We start from the raw sequence: 25,601 nt of genomic DNA, 5'->3' as shown, positions 1-25,601 counted from the left end.
TCCAGCCCACTCGCCAATAAAGAGAGGCATATCCATTCCGTCATCTCTCCATACTCCTGTATAAAATAAAATCCAATTCCTTTCCGTAAAAAAAACAAACAAATTGGGATCGTCCGTTGATTTTGTGCTGTATCGCTCGTCGTTATCCAAGTTAACCAATCTGACTTCTCTATTGATTTAGTCATAAACATACGTAGCCTACACGCACGTCCTCCAGACAAGGAAAAAAAAAAAGATGCACATGGACCTTGTTTAACGGCGCTAAGGTCGAATCCTCCATAGGTTGTCTCATCGTCTGACGTAGTCATAGTGTTCTAGGCTACTTGAATAAAACCACAAGTAGCCTATCTCGGGTCATGTTTGCGCTCCTTTTTAAACACCTCATGTCATGTGACTGTGACGCTGTGGGAGGGGGATTCCCGTGAGTGATGTCATTTTAGGGATGTTCTTAAATCGAAAATAACCTCTCAGCTTTGAGAGGGGTGTGTTAGGGGGTGTGGTCTCTTTGAGCCGCTACACCGGTTTTCTATGGCCATTCAAGTCCGGCCAAGGAGCTGCGCGGTCGCTTTTTCTATTTGGGAGCTCGAAGGGGGGCGTGGGAAATTCCCACGGTGACTTCTGAGGAAACACTTTTATATCTTTTAAACTCTGAGTCTTTAACAATTGGTTATGTAAAAACGTAAGCTTTTAGTTTTATGTAAAAGTTTTACAAATAGCCTACTGTATGGAAGTTAGATCTTTTTTTTTTTTTTTTTTTTTAATGAAAAAAACTCTCTTAAGTTGTTTTTACTTTTCTGTATATGACTGAAGGTTGTATTTTTAATGTTTTAACATCTTAAAATAACACTAACTATTTTTTTTTTTATAACTCTTTTAGAGAAAATGCAATTTTAACTAATTTCACTGTTGTTTTAACGTTTAATATGTAATGAGTGTAATTAATGCACATATGTCTTCTTTAATGAAAACACTGTGATGTCACGTCACATCTGTGTCATCCGGAGGCCTCCAATGAGACATAAGTAAAAAGATCTAATACTGAATTAATAACTAAATTAAATAAAACGTACAAAATTTAAAACAATGTTTTGATTAAGTATTTTTTACCAACGTAGACTTGGCTTCACAGACCGGATTTCTCATTCATGTTTTGCTTTCCGAGCGCATGGATGCTTTTGTGAGACAGTGAAAGATATATATTTTAGCTAAAAACTAAACAAAAGTTTATAGTGAATTGTAATGTATAAAAGTTTTGCTTAAAAACGATTCACTTCATGTATTATTTTTTAACTGTTGTTTGATATGTCTGATATGATGTTCACGTTTAAAACATAATTTACCATTTTTCTGCTATCTTTAAAAGTTGTTAGTGAAAGACATTCTATAACTTGTTTTAAATGATTTAACGTTGACTTTTTGTTTTTAACAGTGTTTTAAAATCTGTATATGTAAGAAGACATTGTTTACATTTTTCTGATAGGCCTAACGTTTTAAATACTACCCTATACACCTTTGTATTTTAAAGGTCTGTATCATTTTATTAAAGTTAAAGTTATTTTATTATTAAAATTGTATGTGAAAGTGTCACATGTGTGTGGAAAATGTTTGCCTAGCGCTTACGTTTCACGGTTTAAAGTTAAAAGGACATAGTTTTGAACAGAATCGTTATTTTTATTCCAAATACACATTCTCAAACAATAATTAGATTTCTCCATTGGGCTGTAGTGAATAAATCAGTAAATTAGTGAATATAACTCAACTAAAGCATGAATTAACTCTAACTTAACTAATAATTTAAACTATTAATTTTAACTAAAATCTAGCTATTAATTCTAGCTTTTTCAGATAACGTTGTAAACGTACGAATACTAAACCGTTGTATTTTAACTTTATACATACATTGTTTTAAAAAAGTTTTTAAATGATTAGGTGAAACAAAACTCTTCTTTAATTAAAACAACTCACTGATCTGTTACTAGATACATAGGTGGCTTGGGAGGGGGTCTTGGTGTGGGAGGTGTCTAGGGGTGGGAGGTGTCTAGGGGTGGGAGGTGTCTAGGGTGGGAGTGGTCTACCTGTGGCTACTGGGCAGATGTCACACAGGTCAGTCTAACTTTTGGGGTGTAACTGTTCGGACATGTTTCATTGAGCTCCCAGGATATTACTTTGGTGTTGGATTATTCTTTCGTGTTTTGGATATACCTTTTGGATACACATTGGATATACCTTTGATGTGGAATACACCATTGGATATATCTTTTGGCTCTCTTTCAACAAACGGATTTACAATAACGTAAGGCTATTTTTTAGATACTGTGATTTTTAACATGGTGTGGTTTTAATATTATGTGTTTGAGACACTTTTTAAAGATATTTTATGTTAAATGTAGCATTTTACACATAATGTGTGGATGGATACATTTACCTTTCTGTAAATTATTGATTTTAACATCTTAAAATAACGCTAACTCATTTTTCATAACTCTTTTAGAGAAAAATGCAATTTTAACTTATTTCATTAATGTTTTAAAAGTGATGGACACTTCATGTAATGAAATTACATCTGCCTTCTTTAATAAATAAAAAACACTGATCTCATCCCTGATCATGTCTTTATTGTACATTTCTTAAAAAAGTTTTAATATATATTGTCATAATGTTATTTGTTAAACAATATGATGTTTAAACATTATTGTAACTGGATATATCTTTGGAGATAATGAGACTTTTGTACTTCTTTCAACAAGTGAAATTGTAAAAACGTAAGTCAGTTTTTAAATGTACGTATGTGTTTACGCATTTGATATGTTTTAATATTTGTTTAATGTTGTTTTAGATGTTTTAATTCTAACACATTTTGATATCTTTAAGAAAATGCAATTTAAACTTTTAAAGATACTTCATGTAAAATGTAACATTTTATAAATAATGTGTGAAAGTTAAATGCTTATGGATCAACATTTTTAAAAAATGTGGGGAGGGGTAGGGGTGTTTGTAGGGAAGGGGATCATGGGAAAATTCCCACGGTCCGGAGCTGAACATTGATTTTTCAATGTTTTAACATTTATGTTTTAACATAAAATGCTGTTTTAGATGTTTTAATGCTAACGCATTTTTTATATCTTTAAGAAAATACACACTTTTAAAGATATTTTATGTAAAATGTAACATTTTATAAATAATGTGTGAAAGTTAAATGATTATGGATCTACATTTTTAAAAAATTATCTTTTTGTAATGAAAAAACTCTTAACTTGTTATACTCTCCTGTAAATGACTGAACCATGATTTATTTTCAATATTTTAATGTGGATCGTATGAAAATTTCCCACGGTTTATGTTTTAACATAAAATGTTGTTTTAGATGTTTTTCATTGACATTTTAAAGTTTTTAATGTGCAACTAATGTGTTTTACAAATGTGTGAGAACACATGTGTATTTTAACTTTATACAACGTTTTATATTATTAAATATATAATTTAATATATAATTTAATTTATAATATATCCCTGGTTCTGATCACGCCCATATGGGAGGAGCAAGCGTGGTAATATTCTCACGGTCACGTGACCTGTCCGGAGGTGGGAGGGAGGGGGTAGAAAGGGGCGGGGCAAGCGTGGGAAAATTCCCACGGTCAAAAAGGGGGCGGGGCTTAAGGGTCATAAAACTGTCAGTTTGATGGATGTCGCACTCTAACCTCTCTCTCTCTCCACCTTGTTCTCCTTTCAACAACAACAAAACGGGAATGTAAATACGTAAGTCAGTTTTTAATATTGTGATTGTGTTTGAAACACTTTTTAAAAAAGGATGCTTTATATAAAATACTAAATGTATTTATTTTTTGTAATGGAAAAAAAACTCTTAAACTCAAAAGTCTTTGGGCTGAAAGTTAAAATCATACACTGACAATTCAACAGATTTAGATAGAAAGGAATTAAAAAGAGATAAATGATAGTTATAAAAACGAATTAGAGTAAAATTAATTAAAGTATAAAGATGATACATAGTATAAACTTCTCATTTGACAAAAACACCAGATAAACTTATTTTGCATAGCACTGCTAATGCAGCATGAGGATTTTGAAGCTCTAAACCTTTGGAGATCGTTGAGGTGAATAACTTACCTTGTTCTCCTTTCAACAACAACAAAACGGAAATATAAATACGTAAGTCAGTTTTTAATATTGTGATTGTGTTTGAAACACTTTTTTTAAAGATGCTTTATATAAAATACTAAATGTATCTTTTTAATGGGGAAAAAACTCTTAACTTTTTTACTTCTCCGTAAGTGTGTGTGTGAACGTGTGTGTGTGTGTGTGTGTGTGTGTGTGTGTGTGTGTCAGTCTTTAGCGAAGCGTGGGAACTGTTTGTCGTCTTTTCCCACGCCTCTTCACCACCTGACGTGGGAGTGTCTTAGTGTGGGAGGAGTCTAGGGGCGGAGCCTAGGTCTGGCTCCTGTGCAGCGGTAGCTATTGTCAGTCTTGACTCCTTTCTCCCGTGTTCGGACGTGTTTCATTGAGCTCCCAGGATATTACTTTACACAAAGTTGGATAACCTTTGTTCTTCTTTCAACAAGTGAAATTGTAAAAACGTAAGTCAGTTTTTAATTGTACGTGTGTGTGTTATGCGTTTGATATGTTTTAATATTTGTTTAATGTCTTAATACTAATACATTTTGATAGCTTTAAGATAATGCAATTTAAACTTTTTCATTAATGTTTTAACATTTTACAAACGCTAAAGACTTGTATTTTAACTTTATACAATGTTTTATACACCTTTAAACACTATGTAATTGTGAATGTACAACTTTTCTTCAAATGTATTAGAAAATAGAACTATTTGCTTGATATAATTTTAATACGTTGTTTTAACGTTTTAATGTGGATCGTGGGAAAATTTTCCCACGGTCACGTGACCTGTTCAGAAGTGGGGCGGGGTGGGGATGTTTTGTAGGGAAGGGTACCGTGGGAAAATTCCCACGGTCACGTGATCTGTCCGGAGGTGGGAGGTATGGGGTAGAAGGGGGCGGGGCAAGCGTGGGAATTTCCCACGGTCAAAAAGGGGGCGGGGCTTAAGGGCAATAAATCACTCAAAGTGACATATAGTGCCCTATATTCTCTCTCTGCCAGGGTTAGGGCCGGCAGGTGTGCACGGACTGGGTTTAGTAATGAAAGGCCCAAAAAAATAATTCAGACTGACAAAATAATAAAAATGCCATTCTTCTTATTTTAAACAATAATAATAATAATAATACAAATAATAATAATAACGACATTCTTCTTCTAAATAACAATAAGCGTCATTAATAATAAATATTATAATAAAAAATAATAATAAAAATCTAGAAATCAATTTTGTTTCTTTCCACTTCCCTGGTTTCACTTTCTCTTTCTCAAAGAAGTTTCTCTTCTTTGCCGTCTTCCGTGTGTCCATGGCGTAAAATGAGGGCGTGGGGGGAGCGGAGACTTGAATATTTAGGGGCGTGTTATTCTACTGACGATCGATTTCAGCCGCGGCATTTATCAAGGGCAGGTATTGCGTACACCAGAATTTCAAACGTATGCACAGCTTCATAAATCAGGCGATGAGAAGAGTGTAAGCATAATCTTACGCCAATATATACGCCCGTTTCTACGCAAGATTGATAAATGAGGGCCATTGTGAATACACAGGCCACAAGAAGTAATTACGTGGGTTTCTTTTTTTTTTTTTTATCACTTTTACTCAGGACATGCTAGCTGGCAACAAAGGATTCCATTCATTGTGCTAAGCTAAGCTAGCGCCGACCCTGTCAAACTAAAACAATGCATGCACTGAGACAAAAGTGCATTTACCCACCAATCTAAATGTAGGAAAGAATGTGAATAAGCCCTATTTAAAAAAAAAAAATGGTGGAGTGTTCCTTTAAAAAAACATTGTGTCATCAGCGTGTCAGTAGTGATGAAGCTTAGCCATTTTTATGCATTCAGTTTAATAGTTACAAATGTTCTCATGGTTAAATCATTATTGTTATTTTTTGTAACAATACATATTGTTATTGTTATGTTATTGCTCATCAATCAGATATCTGCTGTCACAAATCAGTCCACTGTAGACAAGTTGAAGAACCAACATGCAGTTTTATTCAATCCAAACATGAACACAAGCAAAGAGTTGACTTGGCAAAGAAACATGAGACTCACCAGCAGCAGATAGACAGTAACAATACACAACAAGGTAAGGCAAACAAGAGGGCTTAAATATACATGGATTAATCACATAATAAGGAACACCTGGAATAATCAAACAATAAGCTAATGACTAAACTGAACATAGAAACACTTGAGTAGAATAGACCAATGAAAACATAACACATATAGCAAAGTAGGGATGCACTGTTTTTTTTTTTTTTTTTACTTGCCGAGATCATCTTACCTGTATTTTCATAGCATTTTTAATTAAAAAAAAAAATGGGAAGAGAAACCAAAAGATTATAAAATCAAATTAGTTGGCTTAGCAAATACATATTTCCTTCAGTTATTTTCATGCCTAATTATGCCTGATAAAATTTATTGTAGGAGCTTCTGTTACTTTCACTGTTCATATTATTTCTCTAGGCTATCATATTTTATCTTTAATTAAATAGCACAGTGAATATTTAGAGCTGCTCCAGCAGGGCTCAACCAGTCAAGAGCAGCGAACGATTTTCTCTCTCTTTTGTTGTTAGTTAAATATTGAGGACAAAGACAGCAGTAAGTGTATTAGGCTGCTGTCACTTTAAGAGCTGCAGGCATCCAACATACACGCGTATTCTTTTCAACTGTTTACGTTCACTTAAGACAAGGAGACTTGCCTATATGGGCATTTTGACATAATTTTGTGTGAATTTGTCCATTCAAGCACATGAAGACATGAAAGAGAACAAGATTCAATAGGCTATTCACATGTTGTCTGAGGCAGCATTCTGGGATTACTGTACCGTCTTTCTGTAATAATATAAAGAACCACTCGCTTTCCACCTTATTTTTCAGGTAAGCGCGGCAAGGTCATTTGTACTTTTTAATGTGTCTGGCTTCCGGCGTAATTTGCTTCCAGTTATTTTTAGCTGTACAAAACAGCTTGTTATGCAGCTTGATATTGCAACATGTTATTCATTCCCTACTATATTATTTTAATGTACTATTTTACAGTTTACTGCACTTTGAAAGCCTTTATATTTTCTCATTATTTCCCTATAGCAGGTAATAAATTCTCGCGAAAGGGCGAAAGTCTCGTACATTCACAGAAAACACCTTACTTCTGCATTGAAAAAAAAGGTAGATACATAAATCATGTAACATTTCATGTTTTTACTTGCATACGATTTAGTTTTAATTCAAATGACGCATGTATGCTGAGTGAACAATCATCAAACAAGATCATGCAACTCTCTTTACTGTCAGTTAATGTTAGTAATATGCTCCTCATTTTACTTTTTTGCTATCACCCTATCCGACCGAACTACAAACTTTCCAGCGATGTCAATGAAAAAGGGATGCGTGCTCGACAAGCTTGCGCGTCTGTGCCGCTGCGCTCTCAATCCACTCCGTGTTTCGCTTATCAGCTCGTGCACAGCAGCTATGTATAAATATTTCATTTGTTTAACATTCTATTAATTCGATACATTAACTTCATAGACATCCTTCTCTGATATATCCATTCTGCTCTCTGTTTGCTCTATTGTTTGTGTTGTTTGTTTTTTTGTCACAAGCAAATGTTGGTATCGGAGCATTTTAATGAGTACCCAATCACAGTATCGGACCCGATACCTCAGAGCAAAGGAAACACATTACAAGATCACATGTGGAACAGGGGAATCACGACATAACCAGGAAACATGTCTGTGAGAAACTACAAAATAAGACCTGAACACAAACAAAAGACAAACTAAAAACATCTGCCATATTTTTTAGTTAACGTATAGGCAAAAGCCACTATTCGTCGATGTCTACCTGGTTGCACACAGAGTCTTTGAAGTGGCTGTAGGGGTCCCTTCTGTCGAGAATTTTAAGGCAGATCCAGCAGAAATACTGACTACAAGAGGAGCAGGTCATCTTGTTACAGCCCTCTATTTTCTATAAAAAAAAAAAAGAATAAAAAAAAGTCAGGGAGTTTTTGGAAAGTTTCAGATTACAATAACTGATGGATTTCTACATTTCAAGCAGTATTGTTTACCGTATTTTTAGATTCACTTTTAATGAATAACAAATTGATGGAATTTAGGATCAAATCCGATCATGCACGTGTCTTATATACAAGGCCCCAATAATTCTGCTTCTGTGTCTATTGTTTTTCTCAGTCAACAAAAAGAGAAAATATAATTATTTTTCTAAGGATCACACCTTTAGGACCACACAAGTGAAATGTCTGTTTGCAGTCATGAGCTAGTAGTTGCTGACCTGTATGTTAATGTAACAGGAAGGGCAGATTTTAGAGTTATCCATCACCCAGTCTTCGCTTAACGACTCTTCCGTTGCTCTTTGAATTTCCAGCATTTCATAACTCTTTTTAAGTTGTTCCTTCTCCTTTTCACTGGCAGCAAGGTACTCATCCCTCAACCTGCGAAGCTCCTCTGTTAAAGAAATGCAGAAATGTTACAGTTTGCAGTTTTACACTGCAAATGGCTAATAAAGTGAACTGTGAACTGTTATAAAAAATATTTTATTCTAATGACAGTCCGCTAAAAACTTTCTGTAAGGACGCTTGTGTTTTTGTGTATTGTGAAAAGCAAGTAATCCTTGCAAACCCCTTCAGTTGAACACTTTTCAGGTGGTGTTTTACAACACTAATGGCACCCAGGGCAGCATGAAAATGTCTGGATTACTAAAGGCACGCAGTGAAATATTAGCAATGAATAGGTGTGGACACTGTTATTTTTTTAGCTGAATTTCAGACCCGAAATTTTTGGGAGGAGAGTATTTGAATAAATCACGCAAAGTGATTTACTTTGGTTTGTGGGTCAATTTATTGGTATTTTCTATTTTCCTCATCATTTAAAGCCAAAAAAAGCATGTCTTATCCCATTTTACACTTGACATGACTGCGATAGATACAATGCTTTTGGTAGATTGCTTTGGTCTAAATGGAAATGAGCTGCTGCTTCTGTGTTCTTTGATTTGTGCATTGTCTGTAAATCACCTGCAGAACTTTCCACTCCCATCCTGCTTTTATTGGGGTCTCACAGCAATTTGCCCTGTTTAGTAAATCTGGCCCTAAACCTTTGCAGAGCCTCTCCACAACCTTAACCAAGGCACTTATAGACAGTGTAAGACTGAAAATACTGGTTGGGGCCTGGTCTATGAGACAAATGGGCCCTGCTGGCTACTTAACATTCAACCTCCCCCATACAACCTCACTTTCTCTCAGAAACAACTAAGAACTCACACAAGAACATGGTTTAATGTGAATGTTTATCATTGACTGTTATGTTTTTTGTGTCATTTGAAATGTCTCAAAGTGAGTGGTACAGATATCTCATATCCAGATAGATAAAATAAAAGGAAATAAGGTTTAGAGAAGTTTAGAGAAAACTGGTTAAGCCTTTTGAGGGTGGTCTCCCCCATCCCCCATGTCACCTGGTCAAAGAGGATAAAGGAAGGTGTTCGCTCTCTCTCTCTCTCTCTCTCTCTCTCTCTCTCTCTCTCTCTCTCTCTCTCTCTCTCTTCTCAGGTACAAGCTGGGTAAGATTATTTGGTGTAACCAATGTATAACCATGTTCTAGATATTTTTAATTGATTGTGGAATTGATCTCTGATATCTGAAATATTAAATTGTTACATGTGATTATTCTAACTGATTTTGACATTGTTCATTTAATGGTTAGAAGGAATAGTCAAACATTCGCTCACAATTAATGATCCAAAGATAGCTTAAAACCTTTTCATTTATGGAGTCAGATGAATTAACGAGAGAATACATGATTAATGTATTGCAAATTGAACCAACCAATTCTTTGCATGAGTGAGGACAGAAAACGTGATAACCTTCCCCGTGTATTGGCGAACCGGTGTTGGACCAATATATAGGGCCTTACAAAATGGTGACCTCGAAGTGATTTGAACACGCAACCTTCTGATCTGGAGTCAGACGCGCTACCGTTGCGCCACTAGGCCCTCTAAGAAGTTGGACGCCGACCGCTTGGGGCCGCGTAACTAGTTAGCATGCCGGAGTCTCGTTCGTTATCGGAATGAACCAGACAAATCGCTCCACCAACTAAGAACGGCCATGCACCACCACCCACAGAATCGAGAAAGAGCTATCAATCTGTCAATCCTTTCCGTGTCCGGGCCGGGTGAGCTTTCCCGTCTAGGCGAACTTTCGTTGGACCAATATATCGGGCCTTACAACAGCGTTGGAGGTAACACATTAACGCAACTTAGTCAAGTCAAGTCAAGTCAAGTTTATTTATATAGCGCTTTTCACAATACAGATTGTATCAAAGCAGCTTCACAGTATTAAATTAAAATAATACATCAATGTTTGTTTCTAGTGGAAAACATCCACGTTTGGTAATGCTGATCAATAGTATTGTTGATTGTTGATTGTTGATTAATTAAATTAAATATCCCCAAATATCCCCAACTGAGCAAGCCAAAGGCAACAGTGGCAAGGAACCGAAAAACTCCATCAGGTGACCTAATGGAGAAAAAAAAAACTTGGGAGAACCCAGGCTCAGTTGGGGGCCAGTTCTCCTCTGGCATATATGAACTAGAGGTCGGATTTATCTGTAAGATTAAAAGTATTATATGAATGCCTGGCTGAAGAGATGCGTCTTTAATCTAGTTTTAAACTGGGAGAGCGAGTCTGAGCAACGAACAGTATCAGGAAGACTATTCCAGAGTTTTGGAGCTAAATGTGAAAATGCTCTCCCTCCTTTGGTGGATCTGGATATCTTAGGTATGACCAAAAGCCTCGAATTTAGTGATCTTAAAGAGCACGATGGATTATAGGGCGATAGAAGATCCGTTAAATAGACTGGAGCTAAGCCGTTTAGAGCTTTATAAGTCAGTAGCAATACCTTGTAATTAATGCAGAACTTTATAGGTAACCAATGTAGTGATGATAAAATTGGTGTTATACGATCATATTTTCTTGATCTAGTAAGTACTCTAGCGGCGGCATTTTGGACTAACTGTAGCTTGTTTATTAAGGATGCAGGACAACTGGCTAATAAAGCATTACAGTAATCTAGTCTCGAGGTCATGAATGCATGAACTAGCTTTTCTGCATCAGAAACTGATAGCATGTTACGTAGCTTAGCAATGTTTCTAAGGTGGAAAAAGGCTGTTCTTGTAACATATGAAATATGATTTTCAAAAGACAGGTTGCACTCTAGTATAACACCCAGGTCTTTTACTGTAGAGGATAAAGTAACAGGACATCCTACTATGTTAAAGTTGTAGTGTGAGAGGTTTTGTTGGCGTTTTTTTTAACTGATGATTAGTACCTCTGTCTTGTCTGGATTTAATAAAAGAAAATTGCGCGTCATCCAATCTTTTATATCTTTAACACACTCTGTCAATTTGGATAATTTAGAGTTTTCATCTGGCCGTGATGAAATAAATATTTGAGTGTCATCAGCATAACAATGGAAACTAATTCCATGTTTCCTTATAATATTTCCAAGTGGCAGCATATATATTGAGAATAACAGAGGGCCTAACACAGATCCCTGCGGCACTCCATAGTTTACTGGAGTTATGATCGATTTTTTTTCCATTTAAATAAACAAAATGGTAGCGGTCAGATAAGTATGATCTGAACCAGCTTAATGCTTGTCCTTGAACACCAGTATAATTTTGTAGTCGATCTAAGAGTATTGTGTGATCTATAGTATCGAACGCAGCACTAAGATCAAGTAAAACTAGTATTAAGATACAGCCTTGGTCAGAAGCTAAGAGTAAATCATTTGTGATTTTAACGAGCGCAGTTTCAGTGCTATGGTGCGGCCTGAATCCAGACTGAAACTTTTCATAGATGTCATTTTCTTGCAAGAAACAGCCCAGTTGAGCGGACACAACTTTTTCTAGTATTTTAGACATAAAAAGAAGATTTGAAATGGGTCTATAATTTGCTAGATTATGTGGGTCTAATTGTGGTTTCTTAATGAGAGGTTTTATTACTGCCAGTTTAAATGTTCTTGGAACATCACCTAAAGATAAAGATGAGTTATTAATATTGAGGAGAGGCTCTTCCACTATAGGTAACACTTCTTTCAGTAGTTTAGTGGTTATAGGATCTAATAAACATGTTGTTGTTTTAGATGAAGTGATATTTATTTAACTCTTTTTGTTCTATAGTTGTAAAGCACTGTAATTGTTCTTGTGGGGTGATAATTGAGGCTGAATTATAAGGCGCGATTGAGGATTGAACGTTTACAATTGTGGTTCTGATGTTTTCTATTTTCTCAGTGAAGAACTTCATGAAATCATTACTACTAAACTGTAACGGAATATTTTGTTCAGGTGACATCTGTTTATTTGTTAGTCTAGCCACGGTGTTAAATAAAAACCTAGGATTGTTTTGGTTGTTTTCTATTAGTTTGCGGAGGTGCTCAGCCCTGGCCGCTTTTAGGGACTTTTTATAACGTAACATACTGTCTTTCCATGCGATTCTAAAGACCTCTAAATTAGTTTGTTTCCATTTACGCTCTAAATTACGGGTTTCTCTCTTTAGAACATGCGTATTATTGTTGTACCATGGTGCTTTACTTTTCTCTCTGACCTTTTTTAATCTAATGGGTGCAACAATATCCAATTTTCCAGAGGGAATGGTGCTCATAGTGCTAGTTAATTCCTCTAGTTCATCTGTTTGTTTGGGTTCACTGAGCAGCTGAGACAGATCAGATAAGCAATTTGAAAAATTATCTATGGTAGATGGAAGTATTGTTCTGCCTGATCGATAACGCGGCGCAGCATGATATATTACAGGAGTACGTAATATGCAAGTTACCATGTAATGGTCAGTGACATCATCACTTTGTAGAATGATATCTATATCGGTTGGATCGGTTCCATGTGATATAATTAAATCGAGTGTATGATTAAAACGATGAGTTGGTCCGGTAATGTTTTGCTTGACCCCAAAGGAATTTAATAAATCTGTAAACGGAGCCCCTAACGCATCATTTGGATTATCTACGTGTATGTTAAAATCTCCAACAATTAATGCTTTATCAACATTGACCAATAGGTCTGAGAGAAAATCTGCAAACTCTTTTAGGAAATCAGCGTAAGGCCCAGGCGGTCTATATACGGTAGCCAAGGCTAGAGATAATAGGGATGTTTTTCTAACATCTAAGAGCGTAACATTTAGTACAAGTACTTCAAATGAAATAAACTTATAACCCGTTTTCTGAGTAACATTGAGAATATCTCTATAGATTGTTGCAACACCGCCGCCACGACCAATCAGACGAAATAATCATTTGGTTTAAGCCAGGTTTCAGTAAGGCAAAGTACATCGAAGCTATTATCTGTGACTATTTAATTTACAATAACTGCCTTAGGTGTGAGTGATCTAATGTTTAGAAGACCTAGCTTTAGAAATTGTTTTCGTTTACTTACGCAATCAGATTACTTTTTTTCAAGTAACTAGTAAAGTAACACATTACTTTTAAAATGACATCAAATTATCTCAGTTAATTTTTCTAAATAAGTAGGTTCCTTTGTTTTCCCAAGTATTAACTGACTGCTCTCCTCTCCTCATGTTGAAAGAAATCATGAGTGAGCATGATGTTATTAAAGTTCTAGATATGTGAGCATGCATTTACTCAATTACAAAAAAAATATGGAAAAATGAATAACTGTAATGCAAACTCAGAATATTACGCAAACCTGCAATAATTAAATGTTAAATAACACAAATAAATGTTTTATCCAATGTCTTTGCTGCTGACCTTCAATGATCCAATTAAACCATACTTATATACTAATACAAAAATTACTTTATATAAACATCACATTTGTGTAAATATTTTTTGTTTTTATTGCTGAAGTAACAGTGTTGAAATTTCTTCTCCTGCATCCTTTTCTAGAATGAAAGCACAGCTGGAACGTTTGTTGTACAGGTGTGATTTTGCATTTCCTTCAGAACTTTTCCCTTTTGGTGTGAATGGGCAATTTTTATTATTATTATTATTATTATTATTATTATTATTATTATTATTATTATTATTATTATTATCTAACAAGAAAGCCCAGCTACTAAATGCACAAAAGCATCTACTAAATGCACAAATGTGAGTCGCTATTCAAATAAAATTGATTGACCTAACTCTACTTGTGTTTATGAACATTGCCACTCCACTGTGATCTTACCTTCTTTGCAGAGAGAGAGGGGATGATATGCTCGCTTGCAGAGGGTGCAGAAGACGAATCGGCAAGAGGGGCAGATGCCCATGTTGGCGTCAGGCTCGATCATCACAGCCATACAGCAACTCATGCGTGGACAATAAACAATATCTGCCATTAGGTTCAGACTCGACTGCAGAAGGAGGCGGTCATAGCGGGCGAATTCCTCTTCACCCACCAGAAGTTTCACCTACAGTATAATAGCAGTACAGTGGCATTAGTTTCTCTTAAACTACTGTTCAAACAGCTAAAGTGCTTAATAGTCAAAACCTATTCATAGCTCATACTCAGGCACAAACAAGAAAAATTACCTGTGCAGGAGAGGCCAAGGACATACACTCGGGCTCAGGACAGGTAAGGCTCTGGACTTTGCCATCTCTTATCTGGATCTGAAAGTATTCCTTCACACATGCCTTGCAAAAAACATGCTGACACTCTTTGAAGAGAAAAGAGTTGGAACCGAGATTCTCAGAGAAACAGATTCCACAGGAAAAAACCTTGCTATCAAACTCCTTCTGTTTCTGAGCTTCATTAAAATCCAGCAGCTGGGTTAGTATATCTGTGTGAGGGTCAACTTCTTGGACTGCTCGCTGGTCCAAGTCTTGCACTTTGCTCTTTTCTACAGCAGTGTCTTCTGCTTGGTTCTGACCAGATTCACAGTGAGGCTGCCCACCAATGGTTTGGACCTCGAGGGGAGATTGGATGTTCAGAAATTCCAGAGTTTCTTCCTTTAGAAACTGGATCCAGGTAAAAAGAACCACATTGCCCCTGTTCTCTTCCCAAAGTCCATCCAGTCTCTTGCAAAGTGCAGTGATCTTTTAGACATTAAATAACTTATTAATTGAGCAGAGATTATCTTAATGATTATGCCATTATCATTATGCCAATATCATGCCCAAAACTAAAATACCAAATAATTCTATAAATAAAAATACAAAACTATTAAATGTTATCATCTAATTGCACAAGATCAGTGCTAAAAATACAAACCTGAACTCTTGAAAGCCACTTGGAGCTTAAAGTAAAGACTGGAGCCGATGATGAAGGATAGTCTGTAGGTAGTTCAAAACTCAGAACCAAGGGGGGTAGAAAGGATATTCCAAACTCTACGCATGCCTCTCCTATGAAAAATATGCACAAAACATCGGCTTATAAAGACTTTACTTAATTTTTTTTTTTTTTTACTTTTTATCTCACACGTGTACTTTTTTCTCGCAATTGCGTTTTTTTTTTAAAAAGTCAGAATTGTGAGAAATAAATAAATAAATAATTGTGGAAGATCTTACCACTTTTAAGTTTTGGTACAGTTTGAATGCAACGATGAAAAAAATGTGACTTAATTGTGTGTTTGGAAAAAAAGGCATAATTGTTGAGAACGAGAACTGCTGTTTTTTGCCTTGGTATCATGTTTTATTATCATGGTTTAGTAGTCAATAATAGTTCAAAATACAATATTTTTCAAAATCACAGTACGTTTTTACTTATTTATTTATTTGTAAGCAAATCTTGCATAAAATCTTACCCTTGACTAGCAGTCTGAAGTTAGGAGGAAGCTCAAGGCACAGCTGGATCTTGCCCCTCTGTCTTGATTCTGTCCTGTGAAACTCCACTTCGTCATATATGCTCTCTAGCGCCAGCAGTTCATCTGCTTGTGCTTCCTGGTCAGCTGACATTTGAACACTCCTGAGATAAAAACAAGTATTGTGAAACTTCTCCAATGGATTTTTAGACTGCTAACTGGCGAACTGATGCATGACAGCGCAAAAGCAGGGACTGCATGTAGAATATTAAATAGTTTTAAAGTCCACATAAAACAGTATTTTATCCATGATTGGAAATGCATGAAAAGTGGTCTCTGACCGCTCCTAATAGACTCTGGCCTATTAGACACCTAACCACAAGGAAAAACAGTTAACTTTATTACGGTTACTTTTCTTAAATAAGACATCCTTGATGACTAATGCAGCCTTCAAATGTGACCTCCGGAGGACGGAGCCTCTGAAATGAGACGCAGCTGAAGTTATACTATCTGTATGCCTTATCACTAGGTGGCGATAGTGAAGCTTAAAAAGCGAGGAAAGTGAAGTAGAAGACGAGCTATACTATAGTGACAACATCAGCAGCTGTGTCTGAAAGCTGATAATTGCTGCCTTCGGAGGCTGCATTTCAAGGCACGTCCGAATCCTATGTTAGTTTCACTTCCTGTCTCCTGAGATACCTTCATCTGATTAAGTTTTGAAGACCGCATAGATGTATCCTTCACTGCCTTTGATATCCCACAATCATGTGCTTTCCATTCTGTGACAGTTGAGCTAAAAAATAAAGATGGTGTCTGAAAGTTGTGGTTGGTGAACAGTGTGTGTAAATGTACATATTTAACCAACGTTTTCCACTTCTGATATCATTTATAGTGAGAAATTACTATTGTAGTAATTAGTAATTAAATATACACCTAGTTTTCACCAAAGGTCACTCTATTTTGATGTAGATTATTAAACCATTATGCTGCCTCCGAAATCAGTTTTGTGAGGTACCTTCATGCGCAAACCCTGCCTACAAAGTCATTGCCTTATAGGGCATCGATGCAACAAGTCAGCTACCTAAGTTTCCGCAGCCAGCTGGTGTGTTCGACATCGCTGTGGCTGGATGCTTGTGGGGAGGAGCTCAAAAAGCGGAGACGTGAAGTCGGACACTTTCTGCTTCCAGTCCACTGTGTTTGATATTTACCACAGCTGAAGTGAAATAAGTGCAATATTTGTCAAATACACAGACGTTCCAGATACGTTTCCATTTAATACTTTATGTACTGCTTAATACAGCGTCTGTTTGTAAAACACAATAAAAGTTCAAATATAAAAGAATAAAGTTCAACATAAGCCTATACTATTTAAATACGTTTTCTTTTTTATCAGTTTTATTTTGATAAACATGATACTATATAATATCGTGACTACATGAAAAGAGATTTTACTAGATTTAGATTTGTGAGCATTAGTGGAACTGAAGGTGTGAGAATAAACACGGAACACGTTATCATCATTCGCGCTGTGAATCCGGCCAATCTGGAACAGTTGTGTTATCATCAGAGCTTGTGCAACCGCTCTTGAGAAGCTGTGCAGAAAGAACCAATCGGCTGCTCTCGAATCACTCTCGCGGTACTTTGTCTCAAGTCAGAAAAAAATTCTAACCAGCATGCACTGCTTCAAGTTAGCTGCAGATCGACGCTGCATGAAGTCGAACCAGAGCCCGTCTACGGAGAGCCTTGGCACTTCCTATCAGCCCCATTGTATCGATCTTGATTGCAGTTCCATTAGAATTCCACTGGAGGTGATCGCGGGCGAGTGCAGACTGAATGGGAGTCTATGGAGCTAGACGGCTAAATGTATCTCTATATCCTGCTTGTCATTGAATCAACGTAGATTTTATTGTTGATTCCGCAAGTTCAATATAGATTATAGTCCAAAAGTCAAATGAATGAGTACTTATGTCCTTTTGATTTCTTACAGGTTGGGCCGTTGTCGGCCGGAACACGCTAGCATTCTGCTAATGAATGCTGATTGGTCAGTGATGGACTTGCGACTGATTACGACCAGAGACCCCGTTTGATGGCACCTGAAGCTAAAGCAGAATCTAACTATAACTCTTAGGCTCTTTAAAGAGCCTTACCTCAAATAGCAGCTGGTGTTATCGTTGCCGATGCCACGAGAAAGGAAGCCATGAAGCGGAAGTGCCGAAGTGACCATTCTCTGTCTGAGTCCAGTGAAGAGCCTGCTAAAGTTGTGAGTTATACGTACCCTCCATTCTCTGTCTGAGTCCAGTGAAGAGCCTGCTAAAGTTGTGAGTTATACGTACCCTCCATTATCTGTTTGAGGCTAGTGAAGAGCCTGCTAAAGCTGTAAGTTATACTTAACCCCATTCTCTGTCTGAGGCTAGTGAAGAGCCTGCTAAAGCTGTGAGTTATACGTACCCTCCATTATCTGTCTGAGGCTAGTGAAGAGCCTGCTGAAGCTGTGAGTTATACGTACCCTCCATCCTCCGTCTGAGTCCAGTGAAGAGCCTGCTGAAGCTGTGAAGTATACGTACCCTTCTCTCTGTCCGAGTCCAGTGAAAAGCTTGCTAAAGCTGTGAGTTATACGTACCCTCCATTCTCTGTCAGAGTCCAGTGAAGAGCCAGCTAAAGCTGTGAGTTATTCGTACCCTCCATCCTCCGTCTGAGTCCAGTGAAGAGCCTGCTAAAGCTGTGAAGTATACGTACCCTTCTCTCTGTTCGAGTCCAGTGAAGAGCCTGCTAAAGCTGTGAGTTATACGTAACCTCCATTCTCTGTCTGAGCCCAGTGAAGAGCATGCTAAAGCTGTGAAGTATACTCACCTCCATCCTCCATCTGAGTCCAGTGAAGAGCCTGCTAAAGCTGTGAAGTATACGTACCCTTCTCTCTGTCCGAGTCCAGTGAAGAGCCTGCTAAAGCTGTGAAGTACACTCACCTTCATTCTCTGTCTGAGTCCAGTAAAGAGCCTGCTAAAGACATTTATTTTAAATAAATAAATAAACATGTTGATCTTAGAATTCTTGTCGTCCGCCTCTTCTTGGGTACGGGGTAGCTCCTCAAGGTGGTGTGGTAGCTCGGGGGTGTCGGCTGGCAGGCAGTGCCTATACTCACCTCGGGTTTGGGCGTGACAATAACATGAGATAAGGGGCATGGTTTGCCTACCATGGGGCACAGACATACTTGGAGAGATGGTGCATATCAGTTGCAAAGGGGGTGCTAGTGAGCTCCTAAAATGACAAATGGGACACCCAAAAGTTTTGTGGACTTAACGGACACGTGCACACGTTGGACATTGCAAGACCAAAAGACCTCAAGTGCAGACGAAGTGTGGCATTTGGGACAGGGTCATTGTTCTGAGAATCAAAGTGGCTTTGTTTCCTCTCTTAAATTTTTCCACAAGTCGTAGAAGAGCTTGAATCAGCATTAGTGCCAACCTCAGGCTGAATTACGCAAGGACACTAGACCTCTGCCAATAGTGTTCTGCATGTGTTCAGTCATTTGAAGGTAAAATTAGATTACTAGTAGTTAATCAAATTCATACATAGCTTACAATACAACCCAGAATCTGCCCCAACTAAATGTATGGTCAGGAGCTGCAGCCGGTCAACACACGCCGTTTGCCACACACGCCACATTTGAGTTACATAAAAGCTTTTTATTTGTTTTCTTCCTAATTGTCCTTGAAATAGTGGCCAAGAACCCCCCCACCCTCAACACAAAAATGGTTTGGCCACTGATCAAAATTTGATGTTGTCATTTGATTTGAAGTTCAGTAGGCTAACGTTGCGCTCAAAATGTCCGGTCAGCACTTGAGTCCGGTGCTCAGAAAAGAAAAGAAAAGAAAAGAAAAGATAAGAAAATAGAGGCCTTAGAGATGTCCTAAACAATTAAAAAGGCTATTTTTTGTCCCGCCAAAGCCTTATTTGATCGGTGAGAGATGTAGAATAGAATGACTGCTTACGAGCAGAGAAAAGCGCCCCGGCCGCGCTCACTCTAGGAGTAAAGATAGTTTTGCGGTTTGATATTCTGTATTCTTTTGGGTATTGTCCCGCTGTGCGGTGTCGTAGACATGCAAATAATATCTCATTTCGTTATTCATAATTTGTGAATTCGTGTGACACGGTCCTCCAGTCCGAAATACGTGTATTTTTTTATACTGACTTTTATTTTTTAATTGCGTATAGCTCCAAAAGTCGGTCACTTAGAAGACTGAACCCAGCTTCATCTTGACCTGCTTGATTTGTGAATTTTTTCACAGCAAAGCTCATGTCCATAAACCGTTTGGTAAGTCCGCTAGACAGGAATTTGGTAAATAGCCGTTCTTCACGTTTAACATCAATTTATAATAAACACACAGACCGCTGGATTACAAAAACACTTGTTTTATATTAAGCTTGATTTGTGAAAACATTCACAGTTCAGTTTGGGCCAGTTAACCCTTCCCTGAGTGTTTAAATTAACCATTTTGATTTGTGAAAGGTTCCATAGTGCAGTTTGGGCCAGTTAACCCTTCCCTGAGTGTTTAAATTAACCATTCTGATTTGTGAAAGGTTCCACAGTTAAGTTTGGGTCAGTTAACCCTTTCCTGAGTGTTTAAATGAACCATTCAGAACTGTGGAACCATTCACAAATCAGACTGGTTATTTTAAACACTCAGGGAAGGGTTAACTGACCCAAACTGAACTGTGGAACCTTTCACAAATCAGAATGGTACATTTAAACACTCAGGGAAGGGTTAACTGACCCAAACTGAACTGTGAAACCTTTCACAAATCAGACTGGTTATTTTAAACACTCAGAGAAGGGCTAACTGACCCAAACTGAACTGTGAAACCTTTCACAAATCAGAATGGTACATTTAAACACTCAGGGAAGGGTTAACTTACCCAAACTGAACTGTGAAAGTTTTCACAAATCAGACTGGTTATTTTAAACACTCAGGGAAGGGTTAACTGACCCAAACTGAACTGTGAAAGTTTTCACAAATCAGAATGGTACATTTAAACACTCAGGGAAGGGTTAACTGGCACAAACTGAACTGTGAAAGTTTTCACAAATCAGAATGGTGCATTTAAACACTCAGGGAAGGGTTAACTGGCCCAAACTGAACTGTGAAAGTTTTCACAAATCAGAATGGTGCATTTAAACACTCAGGGAAGGGTTAACTGGCCCAAACTGAACTGTGAAACCTTTCACAAATCAGAATGGTACATTTAAACACTCAGGGAAGGGTTAACTGGCCCAAACTGAACTGTGAAAGTTTTCACAAATCAGAATGGTGCATTTAAACACTCAGGGAAGGGTTAACTGGCCCAAACTGAACTGTGAAACCTTTCACAAATCAGAATGGTACATTTAAACACTCAGGGAAGGGTTAACTGGCACAAATTGAACCGTGAAACCTTTCACAAATCAGACTGGTTATTTTAAACACTCAGGGAAGGGTTAACTGACCCAAACTGAACTGTGAAAGTTTTCACAAATCAGAATGATGCATTTAAACACTCAGGGAAGGGTTAACTGACCCAAACTGAACTGTGAAACCTTTCACAAATCAGAATGGTACATTTAAACACTCAGGGAAGGGTTAACTGGCACAAACTGAACTGTGAAAGTTTTCACAAATCAGAATGGTGCATTTAAACACTCAGGGAAGGGTTAACTGGCCCAAACTGAACTGTGAAAGTTTTCACAAATCAGAATGGTGCATTTAAACACTCAGGGAAGGGTTAACTGACCCAAACTGAACCGTGAAACCTTTCACAAATCAGACTGGTTATTTTAAACACTCAGGGAAGGGTTAACTGACCCAAACTGAACTGTGAAAGTTTTCACAAATCAGAATGGTGCATTTAAACCCTCAGGGAAGGGTTAACTGGCCCAAACTGAACTGTGAAAGTTTTCACAGATCAGAATGGGACCTTTAAACACTCAAGGAAGGGTTAACTGACCCAAACGGCACCGTGGAACCTTTCACAAATCAGAATGGTTTATTTAAACACTCAGGGAAGGGTTAACTGGCCCAAACTGCACCGTGGAACCTTTCACAAATCAGAATGGTTCATTTAAACACTCAGGAAAGGGTTAACTGACCCAAGCTTAACTGTGGAACCTTTCACAGATCAGAATGGTTAATTTAAACACTCAGGGAAGGGTTAACTGGCCCAAACTGCACTGTGGAACCTTTCACAAATCAGAATGGTTAATTTAAACACTCAGGGAAGGGTTAACTGGCTCAAACTGCACTATGGAACCTTTCACAAATCAAAATGGTTAACTTAAACACTCAGGAAAGGGTTAACTGGCCCAAACTGAACTGTGAAAGTTTTTACAAATCAAGCTTAATATAAAACAAGTGTTTTTGTAATCCAGCGGTCTGTGTGTTTATTATAAATTGATGTTAAACGTGAAGAACGGCTATTTACCAAATTCCTGTCTAGCGGACTTACCAAACGGTTTATGGACATGAGCTTTGCTGTGAAAAAATTCACAAATCAAGCAGGTCAAGATTAAGCTGGGTTCAGTCTTCTAAGTGACCGACTTTTGGAGCTATACGCAATTAAAAAATAAAAGTCAGTATAAAAAAATACACGTATTTCGGACCGGAGGACCGCGTCACACGAATTCACAAATTATGAATAACGAAATGAGATATTATTTGCATGTCTACGACACCGCACAGCGGGACAATACCCAAAAGAATACAGAATAGTAAACCGCAAAAAGCGTTCCGCCCATTCAGCTGACATAAACCACAATTTCAGTAAACGAAAAACCTATCCAGTGATGAAATGTTTTCTGTGTTGACAGAAATCTTGTCCAATGTCCTAAACTGCCGAGGTAATCACACAATGCGTGCCGTAGGCTAATAATGACACGTCTGGTACGCAAACGAATGACTCCTTTGAACCATTCACTTTAATGACGGCATTTATTAAACTCTAGTAAACTAAATTAGTTAACAATCTATTACTGCACTTCTACAGCATTGTTAAGGTAAATTTTAATATTTAGCCTACTAAATATTTTTCTAATAGCCTACATTATTGAAATCAAAAGTTGTATTTGTTAACATAGTTAATGCAGAGGAAAGGAAGAGCAAGGAAAAAGGAGAGATCCCTAAGATTATCTAGTCCCGGGCCCAGGCAAGACTGTCAGCTGGCCTGGGTCAACACTTATGTTAACTCATTGCGTGAAAGTTTGTACCGTGCCGACGTTTTAACGCAGTAGGTAAAATTTTCAGACGGTCCCTTAATAGGGGAGACCGGGGATGGTTGTAACAGTTTTGACCTTTCTGTCTATATCTTGTAGTACTTTGAAGTCAGTGTGTTCAAAATGTGATCCAAACTAGTTACAAGTGTCTGCTATAAAATGACATAGCTATTATCTTTGCAACACAAACAGAAAATGCATGGTTTAGTTTCAAACACGAGGAGTGAAATGTTACAATTCACCCCATAGTCTGGGTTAGTTGTAACATAACCTGGGGTGAGATGTAACATTATGATATCCACCGGGGTGATATGTAACATAATGAAATAAGGATTTTGACAAAAACATTATTTTGAAAGGTTTTTATTCAACTCTGACTTTTCAATATAACTGATGTGTGTGTGTCACTCTTAGTCTCAGTGTGTTTGTCACTCTCAGTCATAGTAATTGACCATTATAAATGGATAAAATTATAATAAATAATAAATAAAATAATAATAATAAATTGAATAATAAAATTGTAAATTTTAAATAATAATAATTAATAAAATTGAACACTTGAACATTGTGTGTGTGTGTGTGTGTGTGTGTGTGTGTGTGTGTGTGTGTGTGTGTGTGTGTGTGTGTGTGTGTGCGCTCGCGCGCGCGTGTGTGTGTGTGTGTGTGTGTGTGACTCTGTTGTTACTCTGTCATAGTAATTGACCATAATAAATTGAACTTGAACACTTAAACATTCTATTTGTGTAAGCATGGTTGTTACTGTCAGTCTATAGTATTGGCCATAATAAAAATTAATGTTTCATTGTTGTTACAACTAACCCAGAGTCTTGTTGTTACAACTAACCCAGAGTCATGTAGCCATGAACTAGCTCACCTTACAGCTAACAGGCAAAACATTAGCACTAACAACTTGCATGGAAAATATCTACACAGACACACAATAAACATAATAAAAGTTTGAGGAGTTTAACTACAAAGCAGAAATTCCCATAACAAAAACAAAAAAAGTAAAAAAAGTAACTTTCTTATCTCAAAATTGTTTTTTCCACTCTAACATGTGCTGTGTCTGCCACAGGGCTCTACTTTATTACATGTGGAATAAGAACTAAACTGAGCATGTGCGAAGTGATTCAGGTGATTTGTAACTAGTTCCTGATTGGACATATTGGAATTGTTACAACTGACCCGTGTTACAACCATCCCCGGTCTCCCCTATCATGCGCTTCCGCGTCCGTAGGCTACATTCACCTGTATAATGCCGCTATAATAACATTTGGCTGTTAGTACTTCTTTATGCCCGTGCACAAATGTCGAATATCATTTAAAACTAAATGTAGTATTTATATGGAAATCAATTCTGGTCAAAACATCCCTTACGAAAATTAACCATGGATTTATTATAGCAGGCTAAGTGTAGGCTACATGGTATTTTGACAGATTGATTAGGCTACCACTTGTAGCCTACGGTTTGACTACAAATACAAATACCATGGTTAAACTAACAAAAACATGGTTAATTTGTGGTTACCATGGTCTAACTCTAACTCTAAAACCATGTGGGTTTTTTTTTTTTTTCTTCAGTATAGCATGATAAAATTTAGTAAGGGTTGTTGCTCAATACATGCATACTGGTAGGCTACTTACCTAAACGGTAGCACATTGTAAGGTGCAAACTCCACTAGGCTATATAACTAGACAAATTAAATTAAAGGGTTAACACGTCTAATTAGCCTACGTCAAAAACTACTTTAACGCTGGACTGATTCAGTTCACTGTTTTCATTTTGAACGATCGGCCAATAAACTTAAAAGCTTCTAAAGTGGTTAATATTCTTACTTACTTCTTCTTCTTAGTTTAACCAGCTCTTCGTGTGTTCCGGCACTTCTGGGTGTGATTCCCTGTGTATGTCATATATCGGCAGAAGCTGACAGAGTCTTTCTGCTTGGTCTTAAAGCCTTCCATTACAAGACCGTCTATAATTATTTCTCTTTCACTGTCTGTGATTATGCATAATCGTCTTTCTTCTTTTTTTATTTCTCGCTACACGTGTTAAAATATCTAATTTGTTTGAAATGAATGCTCATTGCTCAAATAGTGATTTCATATTTCATTAAAAGTGGCATTTTAAAATATGTGTCATTTCTAGTTCCATGGCTGACATTGCATAATGCTGAAGAACTAAATTCTACGATCCTGCTGATGCTGTCAGTGGAAAATGCACAAAACTTACACTATGAAATAATGACGATACAATTTGTGTTGCATTTCTCTCGATGCTCAGACTGACCACCACAAATTCAACTATCTTTAGTATAACAAAGCAAACAAATGCAATTGAAAAGTATGGCTTCACAACATCTTCCTAAGTGCAACATTTAAAAACGTACTAAAACAGCGCATCATAATATTAACCAGAAAAAGAAAAATGACCTTCATTAGAAGATTATAGTACACTATGGAGGATTTCTT

At 37.1% G+C, this 25,601-nt stretch overlaps 1 protein-coding gene across 1 annotated transcript; it reads right to left on the bottom strand.

The window, feature by feature from the left end:
- Window positions 1-5,963: 5,963 nt before the first annotated feature.
- LOC308693327 (E3 ubiquitin-protein ligase RNF14-like) lies at window positions 5,964-25,032 on the bottom strand. The gene is made up of 7 exons (XM_081370162.1): window positions 24,973-25,032; window positions 15,896-16,056; window positions 15,364-15,494; window positions 14,685-15,188; window positions 14,341-14,563; window positions 8,422-8,594; window positions 5,964-8,097 (listed from the first exon to the last, which is right to left on the bottom strand). The coding sequence occupies exons 2-7, from the start codon at window positions 16,044-16,046 to the stop codon at window positions 7,957-7,959; spliced, it is 1,323 nt and encodes a 440-aa protein (XP_081226288.1). The 5' UTR covers window positions 16,047-16,056; window positions 24,973-25,032; the 3' UTR covers window positions 5,964-7,956.
- Between the last annotated feature and the right edge of the window lie 569 nt (window positions 25,033-25,601).

The sequence above is a fragment of the Scardinius erythrophthalmus genome (assembly GCF_964197995.2).
Source record: "Scardinius erythrophthalmus genome assembly, chromosome: 7".
In the NCBI taxonomy this organism is placed as follows: domain Eukaryota; kingdom Metazoa; phylum Chordata; class Actinopteri; order Cypriniformes; family Leuciscidae; genus Scardinius; species Scardinius erythrophthalmus.
Note: the sequence above shows the minus strand (reverse complement) of the source record. Positions and strands in the feature narration are given on the sequence as shown.

Excerpts from the sequence above, each read along its gene's own strand:
- LOC308693327 (XM_081370162.1), bottom strand. The coding sequence starts at position 16,046 with ATGTCAGCTGACCAGGAAGCACAAGCAGATGAACTGCTGGCGCTAGAG. Across the intron at positions 15,495-15,895 it reads CTTCAGACTGCTAGTCAAGG|GAGAGGCATGCGTAGAGTTT; the intron begins GTAAGATTTTAT and ends TATTTTTCATAG. Across the intron at positions 8,098-8,421 it reads CCTGTTACATTAACATACAG|AAAATAGAGGGCTGTAACAA; the intron begins GTCAGCAACTAC and ends TTTTTTTTATAG.